The 15,474-nt window shown below is 35.7% G+C and overlaps 3 protein-coding genes across 3 annotated transcripts; 1 reads left to right on the top strand and 2 right to left on the bottom strand.

The window, feature by feature from the left end:
• Positions 1-433: 433 nt before the first annotated feature.
• LOC149731702 (low choriolytic enzyme-like) lies at positions 434-4,026 on the bottom strand. Its single transcript, XM_089884134.1, has 8 exons — positions 3,892-4,026; positions 3,646-3,750; positions 3,102-3,289; positions 2,758-2,872; positions 2,398-2,521; positions 2,046-2,215; positions 1,731-1,979; positions 434-1,315 (listed from the first exon to the last, which is right to left on the bottom strand). Exons 1-8 carry the CDS (start codon positions 3,956-3,958, stop codon positions 1,224-1,226), a joined length of 1,110 nt encoding a protein of 369 aa, XP_089740260.1. The 5' UTR covers positions 3,959-4,026; the 3' UTR covers positions 434-1,223.
• Positions 4,027-4,354: 328 nt separating this feature from the next.
• LOC149731701 (uncharacterized) lies at positions 4,355-11,554 on the top strand. The gene is made up of 7 exons (XM_089884135.1): positions 4,355-5,551; positions 5,685-5,878; positions 6,070-6,187; positions 6,430-6,553; positions 6,753-6,922; positions 6,997-8,019; positions 8,348-11,554. Exons 1-7 carry the CDS (start codon positions 5,485-5,487, stop codon positions 8,431-8,433), a joined length of 1,782 nt encoding a protein of 593 aa, XP_089740261.1. The 5' UTR covers positions 4,355-5,484; the 3' UTR covers positions 8,434-11,554.
• Positions 10,912-14,230, bottom strand: LOC149731700 (astacin-like). Its single transcript, XM_089884132.1, has 8 exons — positions 14,023-14,230; positions 13,538-13,639; positions 13,095-13,276; positions 12,758-12,872; positions 12,396-12,519; positions 11,998-12,167; positions 11,492-11,755; positions 10,912-11,047 (listed from the first exon to the last, which is right to left on the bottom strand). Exons 1-8 carry the CDS (start codon positions 14,096-14,098, stop codon positions 10,956-10,958), a joined length of 1,125 nt encoding a protein of 374 aa, XP_089740258.1. The 5' UTR covers positions 14,099-14,230; the 3' UTR covers positions 10,912-10,955.
• Between the last annotated feature and the right edge of the window lie 1,244 nt (positions 14,231-15,474).

Below are 15,474 nucleotides of genomic sequence, written 5' to 3'. Positions count from 1 at the left end.
CAGTCGTTATAACACGGGTGTTCTGTTTTACATACTTCTATACCCTCCTACGAGTTACTACATGTGCAACTTTGTGGGGAATTGTTTTTCTGCTGACAATTTGAACAACCATTTGTAACCACTGTGTTGGAGACATTGCTGAAAAGTGTCTTGTCCTATAATACACATACACACAATAGTAGGGGCATTAAATAGCATTACCTGTAAATATCGAAAGGTTATGTTTTAACCTGTTTACACACATTTGCTGGTTACCTTTCCCATGAAGCTTGGAAACGTTTGCCGCATAAGACAGAAAGGTAAACTTATTGGTATTAACCGCAGCTTAATCATTGGAGTATGGAACTGAATACAAGTTCCATATAGTTTTGAAATACCAGATCATATATACAGTGCAGAGAAATTTTAAATTATGTGCAATAACTCGCAGATATAAATATATATGCAATATGTACATAACTCAACGTAACGTAATTTTTATATCTCTTTGAAAGCGACAGCGAAGGCCATGTTATTTAAACAAAGAAGAGAAAGGAATCAACAGAAAAACGACAATCGTAAAAAATCTAAATACGGATAAAAGTGTTGGAAAGAGTGTCGATTACAAAATGTGGCTGTTGCAACCAGTATGTGAAGGATTTTGTTTACCAATGATTGTGGAGCTTGGATCCAAACCAATCAACAAGCACTACAAGCATTATATGATAAATGTAGTTGATTGGACAACATAACGGAAACCGTAAGTACAAGACTCGTATATGGTTGCTTATGTATGTGTATTCAATATGGTAGCAACGCTTTTATACAACATAGATACTGTTATCTATTGAATACGTAACATATAAAAATCAAGTCTAAATTCGTTGGACTGCCATTTTAGGAGAAATATATTTTTCATAGAATACAATTCGTTAGACTTGTTTTCTTGGTAAGTTGCTTTTGAGAATCGTCCGACTTCATGAGCACGAGATTAGGGCCATTTTCACGAAATTTATGATGACGTATAATTAAACAACTCCTATATTGTTTATAAACTTGAAGCACGATATTGCAAAAATACTAAAAGTATATAACATAGTGGGGTGGGGGAAGATGGGACAAATTTTCATTCTATAAGATATTTAAATAATTTATGCTAAAGGTGTCCCATCTTTCCCCACCTTACTATATAATAACTACCCACAATAACTCCGTGAATGTAATATTTACATTGGGATCACAAATTATATTGATACCAACGATACCAGCATATACACTACTGATGAAAACATCATCGGTACCATGAACATAATATGGGAAGTAGGAACTCCGTTACCTAAAATAAAACGAACAATTATTAGAATGAATAAATGTGTTCCACGTTTTCATTCTTCTTTGCCACCCAAATACGAAGAATATTTACAGAAATATATAACCGTATCTTCACGATACTTAAAGAGCGTTTGTTAATTGTTAAACACGTTTAGGGAATAAGGGATATTTTGGTGCTAACGATTATCATCTTATACCCCACAGTATAATCTAGCTTGCTTTATCCTCCCGTGACTGGGCAATGACAGTATTTATAACACGGCTGTTCTGTTTCATACACCTCGTGCCCGTTCAAAGTTACCTTGCATGTAACTTATTCATCCTCGCATGGCGGAGCAACGGCAGTCATTGTAACACGGGTCTTCTGTTTCACACACCACGTGGGGCCGCTCACGAGTTACCAAATCCAATATTTATACCTGGTTTTGTAGTTTGTGTATATGGAACCGTTACTACGGGGTTGCAATACAAAGCATTCACTTGGTAAATATCTTCCGGTGATAAACCCACACGTTGAGCTTTTATTGGTTCATTGGAGGTTTTGTGCACAATAGTTGGTTCGCCGTTCTTGGAGAATGCATAGCCGTGATAATGCATTATCGATTGTGTGTCGTATGGTGAACCAAGTGATCTAATTGTCGACACTTGATTGAAATTACGCGCGGATCCTGCAAGCAATTTTTAATGAAAAACTATACATTTTTGAGCGCGAAATTATTTTGTAATATATTTACTGTCGCGAATATTTTCCCAACGAATAGTTACATAGTCGTCTCTGTCCGGCCGAGACTGCTCGTGCCAGAAACCAAGAGCATGCAAAAGCTCGTGTTGAACTATTCCACTATATTCGCATCCTTGCCCAATGGAAAGTTCTTGTTTACTGCCTCTCTTAGCGACATATGACCTTTAAATACAAATATATTGATAGTAGGTTAGGATAAGATGTTATTATAGGCTGGGCTAAGATGGTTTTTGTAGGATGGTTATTAAAACGCCAGAGCAGTCTCATCAGCAGTGTCCATAAACATCGATGCTCAAATGGTAATAACCTTAATACAGTAAACAACACGTTCTATATAAATTTACCAGCATCCTCTTCCAGGTATAATCTCAATAAAATCCACTTCTGTAGTTCTGTTTATAAAATCAATGCAAGTACTTCCTGATATAGCGGCGACTGCTTCATTGATTGCTATTTCTGGTGCGTTTACTAAAATTAAAAACATTTTTTATTGAATAAATTGATGTAACTTATCCTCGTTGGTGGGCAACAACAGTTGTAGTAACACAGGTGTTCTGTTTCATACGCCTCGTGCCCGCTTACAAGTTACTATGTATGTTACTTTGTGGGTGATCATTTTGCATCGTTAACAATTTAGACAACCAATTAGTAACCACTGAGTTGTAGCGATTATTCCAATCACAAGTTAACACTAATCAACCTACACGTATCGTTCCTCATGACGAAAGGAACCTTGATACGTCCATTAATTCTATTGGTCCATAGATCTAAAACACCGGTCGCACCTTTCATCGCAACCCGACTTTTCATTCCGTATGCCTGTGTATATATAATAGAACGGGGTAAAACGGGATCTGTGGGGTAAGATGAGTAATGTTTTTATTTTGTTTTATCGTCCAGTTTGGTGGTAAACAAAGAATATTTACACATTCCTATGTCTGCGTTCTCGCGACTCTAAAAATCGTTGTTAATTGTTAAAAACATGATCAGAAAATATGAAAAGGCGTAACTTTCATCGTATTTTATAAGTTTATCATAATCCAACCACCTTTCTAATCATCTGGATATTTTGTTTATCAAACTTGATATCTCCTTCTATGAAACCACTCGATTTACATTCGCAACTGATCGGACAATCCCATTCATCGGTCTGGTGGCCAAGCGGTCCACAATCGTCCGTGCATTCCGCGGTATTGAACGAACACTTTCTGCTGTTATTTATAGCTTGTACCACTTCTGCGTAAATAGAATAGAAACTTAACAGAAAAAATGGCGCTGTATCAAAATGTTCAGGAACGGATATAGCTCATATAGGTAGCAGGTTCGAGACTTGACGGTGCTACCATTGTGGGAGTATATGTGTCTTAAGGAAAACAAAAACACAACTTTTATTTCTTCAACCCAGTGGGGTGTCCAAATTCGACCATATACATAAAACAATCACCAGCAAAGTTACATACGTAGGAACTCGTAAGCTGACACGAGGTGTATTAACAAAACACATGTGATATAATGACTGTTTTGCTCCGCCACATGAGAATAAAGTACGTTACATTTATTTAATAAAGTTTTAGGAGATCAGTTAAATTTACCAGCACAACGTGTAAGGTCTTGTTGATCTGGTACATTAATTAATCCATTCGTGTTTTCTGAATTTAAAGCATAAAACACATCTTCGCACCGAGTTAGCGGGCTGCCTATAGATACACAGCTTGGTTACAATAATAAGAACAACTTTTAGATTATACTTATGTTTAGGTCTACAATACACTGCGTTACATTACAATAGCAATGAATCAAGTTAACATAACTTTCATATTTTTATACGCTTCTGTTACCTGTTATTACGGTAAAAGTAAACAGCAAATCTAAACAGAACATTTGCATAAAAGAGTTTTGAACCATGGCTATATAGGCTTCTGTACAAACAAAGAAATTGTTACTGCTAAACTAAGATTCAAATTTCTGTTATAAACAGGCTTTAGTCTGAAATGCTAAACCAATTGCCGAACAACGAAAACGTATTTCTAGTTGCGGAAATATACGTATTTGTATTAATAAGGAAATGCGATATAACACACGATATTGCATCTTTTAACATCAATAAACAGAATATCTCATGTTTCTAATGTACCATATAATACGATAGTGCTTTTTGTATATCGATGTAACGCATTATATACAGTGCATATTATGTGTTCATTTAAAACATGTAATACGATAGTGTATAGCACGCATATATGTTTCTGAACCTTTTCGCCAAAGATCTGATAATATTAATACGGTACACCATCTTTAGATTTAGACTCGTAGAAGTCACTTCATTTTTTGTAATTATTTAAAGATTATTACCGAAAATAATTTAAATGCTATTTTGTTGCATGCTCCGGTAAACATGCTACTGAGTTTTACCTAAAAGCATGAAAGCTTACAATTTCTTCGTAAATATCGTAGTAGTATATGCTAATATATTAAAAATGATAATATATGGGTGACTGCCGCATGCAAAGAAAACAAAACATGCAGCTTATGAAACCGTGTGGAAAATCTTAATAGAAATAATAAAAGTACTAATAAGCTTCGGAAAGTTTTTGTATCTCGCCAGAAACAAAAGTACACGATGCATTTAAATTTAATTTGGGTTAGAAGGTATTTGAACACCCAAAGTCAAAGAGTGATTTAGTCGTCTATTTTGAAAGTTTTCTGCATGGCGACACTCACTACTATAGTACATTAAAACAAAACGTATATTCGCTACGTCACAGATTTGTTCTTAATATAAAGGAAAATGTTGCGATCGTTACCTCACAGTTGAGGCAGTTGCTGCGCGTAGAAGAACCTATTTATACGCATAGGTTGTGCAAAGTATATACTAGGACGATTGTTTCACTACTAGTATAGAATATCTATATAGTGGGGTGGGGGAAGATGGGACACCTTTAGCACAGAATATATAAATATCCTGGTCGGGTTTTAAACAATTAACAATGGTCTATGAAAGTCGCGAGGGCAAGGTTTTATAATTCTTTGAATGTTCTTTGTTTACTACCAAAATGTACGAGAAAAGAGAATGAAAAGGTGTCCCGTCTTCCCCCATCCTACTATATATAACACATCTCGTGCCAGCTTACCAGTTACCATGTATATTACTTTGTGGGTGATATAAACGTGTATATGTGTTGGCGCATAGTAGTTAGCGGGTATACAATTGCCGAAATAAAATATTTGTATTTCTATTTTGTTATATGCGTCTCTTTTGCAAACACAACAAAATAAATAAACAAACTAAACACGCTCATAACGAGGAACACATGCTAGAAACATACTTAGTTAATCGGAAAAAAATTATTCAAACTTTTACTATATTTTTCCAAAAACAGAAACTTAATTTCATTTGAATAAAAATAAGCAGTCTGTCCATAAACAAAACCATGATTTTAAACTATGTTTTGTCAGTGTTCTGTTTAGATTTGCTTCTTACATTTACTGCAATAACAGGTAAGAGGAACGTAAAAACTAATCGAAGACTGTTACATATTTAACTAACATAAATGTAATACACACCTCAAATGTAACATTATTAGTAGGTGAATGATTTTAACTTAATGCATTATTGTAACCAAATGTGCAGGACTACCAATTGATATTTCTGTAAACCAAAACCAACAATGTTCCTTTAATACAACGGAATGCACGGACGATTGTGGACCGCTTGGCCACCAGACCGATGAATGGGATTGTCCGATCAGTTGCGAATGTAAATCGAGTGGTTTCATAGAAGGAGATATCAAGTTTGATAAACAAAATATCCAGCTGATTAAAAAGGTGATTGATTTGCAATTTTTCAATATAGTACTGTAGGGTTAGATGGATGCCGTTAGCATATTATATCCCACATCTCCCAATCGCCCTTGGAACAACTACCAACGCTCCATTAAAGCCTTGAAATAGTTAAGTAATTCTGTAAATACTGTTTGCTTATTACTAAGTAGTGCTTACTACTACTTTTCCTACAGGCATATGGGATACCTTCGACAATCAAAGCAAGAGGTGCAACCAGTTTAAATATAGACCTGTGGACCAATAGAGTCAATGGGCGTGTCAAGGTTCCTTTCGTCATGAGGAATGATACGTGTAAGTTGATTAGTGTTAACTTGTGATTGGAATAATCGCCATACAACTCAGTGGTTACTTACGGGTTGTGTAAATTGTCACTCATGCTGAAAACATATTGCATAAGTGGTAACTCATAAGCGGATACAAGAAGTATGAAACATAACACCTGTGTTATAACAACTGCTGTTGCCATGCTATGTAAGGATAACATATTTTACATTCATGTATGCAATTATTCAATGAACAATATTTTTTGATAGCAAACAAATCAGAGACAGCAATTTATGAAGCAGTCGCCGCTATATCAGGAAGTACTTGCATTGATTTTATAAACAGAACTACAGAAGTGGATTTTATTGAAGTTATACCTGGAACAGGATGCTGGTAAATATAGAATATAAGTAAATATAAATATAGAAAGAAATCTTTTAATTGTCATAACAACAGTCGTTGTTACACGGGTGTTCTGTTTTATACACCTCGTGCACTTACAAGTTAACACGTATGTAACTTTATAGGTGGCTAAGCATCTTGTCTAGCTTTCGTTCAGTACACATTTTATTTAAATTTTCTGATGTGCTAGGTCTTACGTTGGTATAGAGTTCGGTAAACAAGAACTATCTATTGGGCCAGGATGCGAATATAGTGGAATAGTCCAACACGAGTTTTTGCATGCTCTTGGTTTCTGGCATGAGCAGTCTCGACCGGACAGAGACGACTATGTAACTATTCGTTGGGAAAATATCAAGGATGGTAATTATTTTATACATTCACGATTTTCATGCTTTGAAATATATAGCTCAGATTTAATTTAAAATTACCCGCAGGTAAAGCAAAAAACTTTAGAAAACGAACAACGATCAATTCACTTGGTTCACCATACGACACGCAATCTATAATGCATTACTCTGGCTTATCATTCTCCAAGAACGGCAGTGCAACAATAGTGAACAAAACCTCCAATAAACCAATAAGGGCTCAACGTCTAAGTTTATCACCTGAAGATATTTACCAAGTAAATGCTCTGTATTGCAACCCAGTAATGACTGGAACATCGACAATTAAAACAGACCTCAACGTACATACCACCAATGAACCACCAACAACAGACGGCAACGTACATACCACCAATGAACCACCAACAACAGACGGCAACGTACATACCACCAATGAACCACCAACAACAGACGGCAACGTACATACCACCAATGAACCACCAACAACAGACGGCAACGTACATACCACCAATGAACCACCAACAACAGACGACAACGTACATACCACCAATGAACCACCAACAACAGACGGCAACGTACATACCACCAATGAACCACCAACAACAGACGGCAACGTACATACCACCAATGAACCACCAACAACAGACGGCAACGTACATACCACCAATGAACCACCAACAACAGACGGCAACGTACATACCACCAATGAACCACCAACAACAGACGACAACGTACATACCACCAATGAACCACCAACAACAGACGGCAACGTACATACCACCAATGAACCACCAACAACAGACGGCAACGTACATACCACCAATGAACCACCAACAACAGACAGCAACGTACATACCACCAATGAACCACCAACAACAGACGGCAACGTACATACCACCAATGAACCACCAACAACAGACGGCAACGTACATACCACCAATGAACCACCAACAACAGACGGCAACGTACATACCACCAATGAACCACCAACAACAGACGGCAACGTACATACCACCAATGAACCACCAACAACAGACGACAACGAACATGCCACCAATACACCACCAACAACAGTAAACAACGTGCATAGCCTGGCTGCCACAAGAGAACCAGGTAAACGACTCAAAGTGTTTAAAGTATTAACCGTCTTTTGTGTGCTAACCTATACAACGTTATAGAATATCGCCCACAAAGTTACATATACGTGGTAGTTCATCAGCTGGCACGAGGAGTATGAACATCCATGTTACGACTAATGCCGTTGTCCCGTCATGCAAAAATAAATTAGTTTCATTCATTTCTTTATACTTGGAGATAAAATGAACTTATAGATCCAGTTTTCGTTGAACAGTTGTTATTTTATTGACTGAAATCAAATCATAATTTTATATTTCTTAAAACAAATGCTTGTATTTTTCTAACATTAAATTTTATTTGTTAGATGACGGAGGATCTGCGTCGTTCAATGTACCAATGTTATTTGTATTACCAGGATCGTTGGTGTTATCGTTTCTATTGTTGATGTAACTTGAAGATAATATTTTGTAATGTTATTATTATGATTCTCTATCCTTATCGTAGTATATTGTCTTTCACAATCGTAAACAAACTTTTATGAATCATATCATTAAGAAATTTAAACTGTAAAGTTAAACATATAACAATATTTTTATTTAATTTTGAAGAGAAATGAATTACCTGTAAAACAACAGTCGATAAAACACGATATGGGTAAAACCTATACTTTTATTATAAGTGTCAAATAAAACATGGCTGATGAACCCACAATACAGTGCAAATTAAATTGCGTTAAAACTATAAAAAGCATAAAAAATATGTTTTGCATTTTCGTTTGACTTTATGTGATAAGTTTTTACATGTGCCTTTTAAAATTTGTCTTTTTTTTAATTATCGGAATATTGTGTATAATTTATCTTATACTGTCAAATAAATCTTAATAAATAAATGTCGGAAATTATAATGGTTGTGGTAATAATGCTGATTGCTAACGCTATTATTAGCACATGACGTGTAAGCGCGTGATGGTCCTACATACAATACCTGTAAAGTTTTCTTGTAAGTTTACTGTAAGGTTTGATGTGAATATCAATTAAGGAAAGATTAATTCGAAATTTACCTACGTTGCGAAAAAGAAAGGTGTGGGTAGGATGGGACATCGTTAGCACATAATGTCCCGTATTTCCTAATCGTGTTCTTAACAATTAACAACGTTCTTTAATATTCGTAAAGATACCGTTATAATATTCTGTATCTTTGTTTACTATCAAATGGGACGGTAAAAGAGAATGAAACATGTGCCATCTTGCCCTAACTGTTTATGTGTTAAAGGCCTCATCATATATGACGCATTTAGATTCAGATATATACGTAAACGTAAAAATAACACCTTAGCTTAGGGTAATGGTGGTGGTGGAAAAGTTTGTGAAAAGTTTTTTAGCCTAAATTCAAATTAAAACTGCATTCGAAGTAAAATTTGGGATCAACAGCCACAACATATACGCTTCTTGCGAAAACACAGTTTTTTCATTAATATTACGCGTCATATGACGTGAACATGACGTATTATTTTAAGAAACTGTATAATTACAAAAGTCGTAGAAACACTTTGACTTTAAAAAGAATAAGCGGTATAGCCGCTACAACGAAAACAACAGTGTTATAATTAAACCACGTTTGCAAATATACGTTTACGACAACAGTTTTCATCCACGATTATAACTATAAATGAACTGATATATAGTAGAATGGGGGAAGTTAGGACACATTTAACTCTACTTTCTGGTCCAATGTGGTAGTAAACAAAGAACATTTAAAGAATTAGAAAACTATATGCTCACGACTCCCATAGACCGTTGTTAACTGTTTAAAACACGATCAGGATATTCGAATATTATGCGCCAAAAGCGTCCCATCTTCCCCCAACTCTACTATATTATAACTGTGGGGTAAGATGGATACCGTTGGCACAAATTATCCATTTTTTCCCGGTCGTGTTTTAAACAATTAATAACGCGTCCTGGGATACGGTTGTATATATTATTCTGTAAACATTCTTTGTTTACTACTGAATGGTGGCGATAAAACAAAACAAAACCATGGATTATCTTACTCTTATTATGTTTAACTATTTGCTCGCCAGTCTGTGTATACTTTCATTGAGTTTAGTTTTACTTGATGAATTTTGTTTACTATTCTGAATACAAGCCAATGAAGTTGCTTTCGGCGTAACAGACTTATGTTCCATCACGCAGATTCCCATCCTAAAAAAAACGCCGCAAACTGATTACGGCGCCGTTTCTTTAACTTCCAGGCGCCCTGTGGTAAAACTTTGGTTTAAATGTATTTGGTTCGGTAGTTCTTGTTGGAGTGCTGTTATGTTAAGTTACTGTGACAGGTTATGTTATGTATGTTAGGTTACATGCAAAGCTTTTATTGAGATGATCTTCAATCTGATGTAATGTAAGTGTTACATTAGCATTGGTTTTATAATGTGTAGTTTAATTACTAATTTGTTTAACAAATATTGCTCTGTGTTTAACCTATGTATAGATCGGCTAATATTCTAATTCGTGTTTCTGGAATTGGGATATTTGATTTACTATTCATGATAAAGCCTATAAGAGATACACAAAGAGATACACAACGTGGCGCACATACATTGTATTTTATGTGTTGTTGCTGCCAGGTGTATTATATACAAGTGTGAAATAGATCTTCCGGCAATGGCGCTACAGCAAAGTGGTTCGCGCGCCATGCAGCGTCTAGCTCGAGTGTTTCGAAACCTAACGTTGCTACCATTGTGGGCTTATGTGTGCTTGGATAAGACACTTAACGGTAAACCATGATGATGTCTCGCCCTATGGCAGACAAAATGTCGATTCTCTAAGATGGCTGGACGAATTATTGCGAGAAGATGTCTTTCATACCATATTTATATTATATTTATATTATATAGGCAATTGTTAATAAGAAAGCCAAACGTCAACATATAATCAGTATACCAAATAAAACATAATTGGTTTTAACTATTATAACAACCTAGTGAAATATGTTCCCAATATCAAGACTAAAGTACAGGCGATTGTAAAATACACGTTGGGTAAACCGGTTGCAGCTCCACCTGTAATAAAATCAATTTAGAAAACAGATAATATAGTAGGGTGAAGGAAGACAGGATATTTAGCATATAATATTCTAATATTCTCATCGTGTTTTAAAAACAATTACCAACAGTCTATGGGAGACGTGATGATATGGTTTATAATTATTTGAACGTTTTTTGGTTACTACTTAGTAAAAATAGAATGAAACATGGTGTCCCATCTCCCCCCATCTTATACTCTCTATATATAGTACTGTGGGGTAAGATGGATGCCGTTAAAAAACTATCGAAAATACAAGGATGGTCTACGTTTTTAATCTCTTTTATTACCTCGTTTGAGTTGTTAATTGTAAAAAACATAATATCTATCTTACCACGTAGTATACTTATATTTATTTATATTGTATTTGTCTATTTTATTTATATTGTACAACATACAAACGCGCAAGCAGCTTAATATACCTGCTGTCGTAGTTTTTGTTACGGCTAATGTTGTTGTGCTCTGCGTGACAACAGGGTTGCAATACAGCGTGGTTAACTGGTTTATATCTTCTTGGGTTAATACTCTTGGATCAGGCCCAATAATCGGTTCATTCGTTGCTTTGTCCAATATGGTAGCGTCGCCGTTCTTTGTAAATGCATAAGCATGGTAATGCATTATAGACTGCAGGTCGTACGGTGAACCGAGTGAATTAATTGCTCGTAATTCAAATGCGTGGATTTTGTCTGTGAATATATTGATTTGAAACTTTAGTTAAACAACTTGTTTACCCTTGCATGGCGGTTAATTACAGTCGTTATGATACTTACATGATTTTTGTTTCATACACTTCGTGCCCGCTTAAGAGCTATCACATATGTAAAGTTCTGTGTGATTGATTTTGGGCTTTCCTTCTCAGTTAAAGAAACGCCGTTTTAATTGAATTAAATGATATAGTGAAAATACGTAATATATTACGTGTGCCTACCTTCTATTATATTATCATATTGAATAATAACGTAATCGTCTCTATCTGGTCGAGACTGCTCGTGCCAGAAACCAAGAGCATGTAAAAACTCGTGTTGAACCACCCAACTAATTTCGCATCCTGGTCCAATGGAAAGTTCTTGTTTACCGCCTCTCCTTCCAACGTAGGACCTGTGATTAAAAATATGTATAGTTAGTAGATTGGGGTAAAATGGTACAGTAGGTAAGTGAAATATGGGACACGTTTCCATTACCCTTTATCGTCCCATGTGGCAGTAAACAAAGAATATTATACAACCGTGTCCCTGCGCGAGTTTACAATAGCTTACGGTATCTATCCTATCCCAGAGTACTACATAAAGTTAAACAGATACACCATATTTAAACAAAATAAATTACCAGCAACCGATGTCGGGTATAATCTCAATAAAATCCACTTCTGTAGTTCTGTTTATAAAATCAATGCAAGTACTACTTGATATAGCGGCGACTGCTTCATTGATTGCTATCTCTGACGCGTTTACTATTAAGAATATTGTTCATTAAATAAATGAATAAATAACCTTTATACTCGCGTGGTGGACAACAACAGTTGTAGTAACACAGGTGTTCTGTTTCATACGCCTCGTGCCCGCTCACAAGTTACTATACGCATTTAACTTTGTGGGTGATCATTTTGCATCGTTAACAATTTAGACAACCAATTAGTAACTACTGAATTGTAGCAATTATTCCAAAAAAGTTAATACTAATCAACTTACACGTATCATTTCTCATGACGAAAGGAACCTTGACACGCCCATTAACTCTATTGGTCCACAGGTCTAGTCCTACACTTGCTCCTCTTGCATTTAAGTCCTTATCTTTCCCATATGTCTGTTGAGACAATGGTTTTATATCGTGTATATATGGGTGAGGTCCTACATAGTGACACGTTACGGGAGCTGAGGTTTAAGTCAGAGTTGGCCATTACCCAAACGTTGTATATGCATATTTTATTCTATAAGGGAAATAAGTTCCCAAAGTGTGGCGCTATAAGTATAGCAAACGTTATAACATCATCGCATTTCCTAAATTTGTCAGCTTTAATCCAATCACCTTTCTAATCATCTGGATATTTTGTTTATCAAACTTGATATCTCCTTCTATGAAACCACTCGATTTACATTCGCAACTGATCGGACAATCCCATTCATCGGTCTGGTGGCCAAGCGGTCCACAATCGTCCGTGCATTCCGCGGTATTGAACGAACATTTTCCTTCTCTGTTATTATTTATTCCTGAAACGTAGCAACAAACAAAACGTTCAAGTTAACTAAAATGTAGTAGGGTGGGGAAAGAGGGAATTTGTTTTCATTCTCTACTCTTGCCTATTTGGTATAGTAAACAAAGAATATTTACAGAATTATATAACCGTATCCTCACGGCTCGCATATAGGCCGTTTTGCTAATTTTTAAAACGTCGTCAGAAAATACGGGATTTGGGCACCAACTGTATTCCATCGTCATACCCAACTCTACTATATTGTGTTTTAACTTACCCGTGCAGAAATTAATCTTTTGTGGGCTTGGTGTTTTAATTTCCACTGTATCTTCGGAACTTATAGCTTTAAACACGTCATCGCACCAATTTAGTGGAATGCCTGTGATATATATGTTTTGTATTTATACAATGGTTACACTGCTCAACGTGTTTTTATTATTATACCTTGGCGGTGCAGTATATGTGGCGAAGTACGTTAGCGCACTCGTCTATTAAAAGGCTGGATGTTGCTTTTCCCACTGTGGGCCTAGAATAAATGCGCTTGGGCAAGATACATAACGGTAATTACTCAAACCCAGCAATCCTTACGGTTTGTCTAAATTATCAGTCATATATTATATCTAAAAAACATTGGCAAAGTTTTATACGTGGTAACTCGTAAGCGGGCACAAGGTGTATAGAACAGAACACCCGTGTTATAACGATCATCGGATGCTGCGCCACGGAAGTATAAATAAGTTACATTCATTCATACAGCAATACCTGATACAATTGTACACATCAAGATAACCAAATTTAATAAAACAACTAAGTTTCTTCTAAACGATATCTGTCCCATTTCAGCAGCGATTCAGAAATAAAATTCCTGTGATTTAAATATAGCTACAGCACTACGAAACAATCGTTATCGTTACCTTAATACCATATGTAAGGACCTGGTGCTACGAAAATGTAAAAGACAAAAACCTAGTCCAACCAATTGTATAATAAAACAAATATATTTTGTCCAAATGGAATGGTCGGTCTCTTATTCAAACAAAACAAGAGATTTCTATTTAAATAAGAGACTGAAGGTGCCATTAAAAAGCGAAATATGTATATTTTATTTTACAATTTGTTTGACTTGATTGTGGTCTGCTACATTTTCGCAGCATCAGGCCCTTGCTAATACAAGAATCCCTCCACTATATAAGCCCGACATCAGGGTCAGGTTCGCGGAATTTATTACAAATTATTTTTACATATACTGCGCTATAATAGGCTCCTAGTCTATCATATCAATACATGTAAATCCTATAGGTGACTCACGTGGCGGAACCCTACACGTACAATATAGGCTCTTGTTTAATATTTACAATGGAATGTATTATGTTACCATTGAAAGTTACAACGGACTTTCCCTATTGTTACTTTTATCAAAACAGTTTGAGTTATTTGGTCAAACAATGGAGTTTTATACAATCTTGTGAACTCTTGTCTAGGTGGAACACTCTTCGTGGGGGTAATTAGAATATACGTAACTTGGAATATTTCTGCTTGTACACTTTAATATAGTGTACCAAGTTAAAAATACCAAATTAATTAATTTATATGACTAAGTGCTACAATATGCGTGATACACAAAAAAATTTCAAATATAAGTTCATACTATATATGTTTCACTTAAATCGCATTATCAACCCCTTTCAAATAGAATCTGTATTTTGTGTCAAGCGCTACGAAAAACGGGACAAAAAGATGTATTTTCTGTGATATATTTAACCTAAATAGCATCATCAGTTTTGCAAGATAGTAATCTGAAGAATCTTTGTAACATATGTTGCGTAGCATAAATACCAATTATTTGATTTGTAATATTCCTTATAAATTTATGTTACGTCAAATAGGCAACACCGATTCTTCAACCCTTATGCATTAAGTAAACATGGTATGTGTAAAGCCCAAACACGCATATTTGTCAAAACGTTTATTCCAGCACATGCGCCTTAGTAACCCCGCGTTACGTAGGAATGTAATGTTTATACTATCGCCGCGCGCAAGCTTTTGTGTGCCGGCGTTGCTGCAATCTATTTCCACAGTTTGCCAGTTAGTTTCTGCAGTTTTGTGGTTACAAGCTTATGTTGTTATACAGTTTTAGTTTTCCAGTGTAGTAGGCTACTTTAGGTTGAGGTGGACACCGTAAGCACCTAACATTTCCTATAACTGTGTGTTTTA

Source organism: Ciona robusta, chromosome 9 (genome assembly GCF_009617815.1).
Source record: "Ciona robusta chromosome 9, ASM961781v2".
In the NCBI taxonomy this organism is placed as follows: domain Eukaryota; kingdom Metazoa; phylum Chordata; class Ascidiacea; order Phlebobranchia; family Cionidae; genus Ciona; species Ciona robusta.
Note: the sequence above shows the minus strand (reverse complement) of the source record. Positions and strands in the feature narration are given on the sequence as shown.

What these genes read in the sequence shown, in the direction of transcription:
- LOC149731700 (XM_089884132.1), bottom strand. Translation starts at nt 14,098, where the DNA reads ATGGGACAGATATCGTTTAGAAGAAACTTAGTTGTTTTATTAAATTTG. An exon ending in AAAGATTAATTTCTGCACGG is followed by an intron (nt 13,277 to 13,537) that starts GTAAGTTAAAAC and finishes GCTACGTTTCAG; the next exon opens with GAATAAATAATAACAGAGAA. An exon ending in ATATCCAGATGATTAGAAAG is followed by an intron (nt 12,873 to 13,094) that starts GTGATTGGATTA and finishes TTGTCTCAACAG; the next exon opens with ACATATGGGAAAGATAAGGA.
- LOC149731701 (XM_089884135.1), top strand. Translation starts at nt 5,485, where the DNA reads ATGATTTTAAACTATGTTTTGTCAGTGTTCTGTTTAGATTTGCTTCTT. An exon ending in TACATTTACTGCAATAACAG is followed by an intron (nt 5,552 to 5,684) that starts GTAAGAGGAACG and finishes CCAAATGTGCAG; the next exon opens with GACTACCAATTGATATTTCT. An exon ending in TTGGGAAAATATCAAGGATG is followed by an intron (nt 6,923 to 6,996) that starts GTAATTATTTTA and finishes AATTACCCGCAG; the next exon opens with GTAAAGCAAAAAACTTTAGA.
- LOC149731702 (XM_089884134.1), bottom strand. Translation starts at nt 3,958, where the DNA reads ATGGTTCAAAACTCTTTTATGCAAATGTTCTGTTTAGATTTGCTGTTT. An exon ending in TACTTTTACCGTAATAACAG is followed by an intron (nt 3,751 to 3,891) that starts GTAACAGAAGCG and finishes GTGTATCTATAG; the next exon opens with GCAGCCCGCTAACTCGGTGC. An exon ending in AGACCTTACACGTTGTGCTG is followed by an intron (nt 3,290 to 3,645) that starts GTAAATTTAACT and finishes CTATTTACGCAG; the next exon opens with AAGTGGTACAAGCTATAAAT.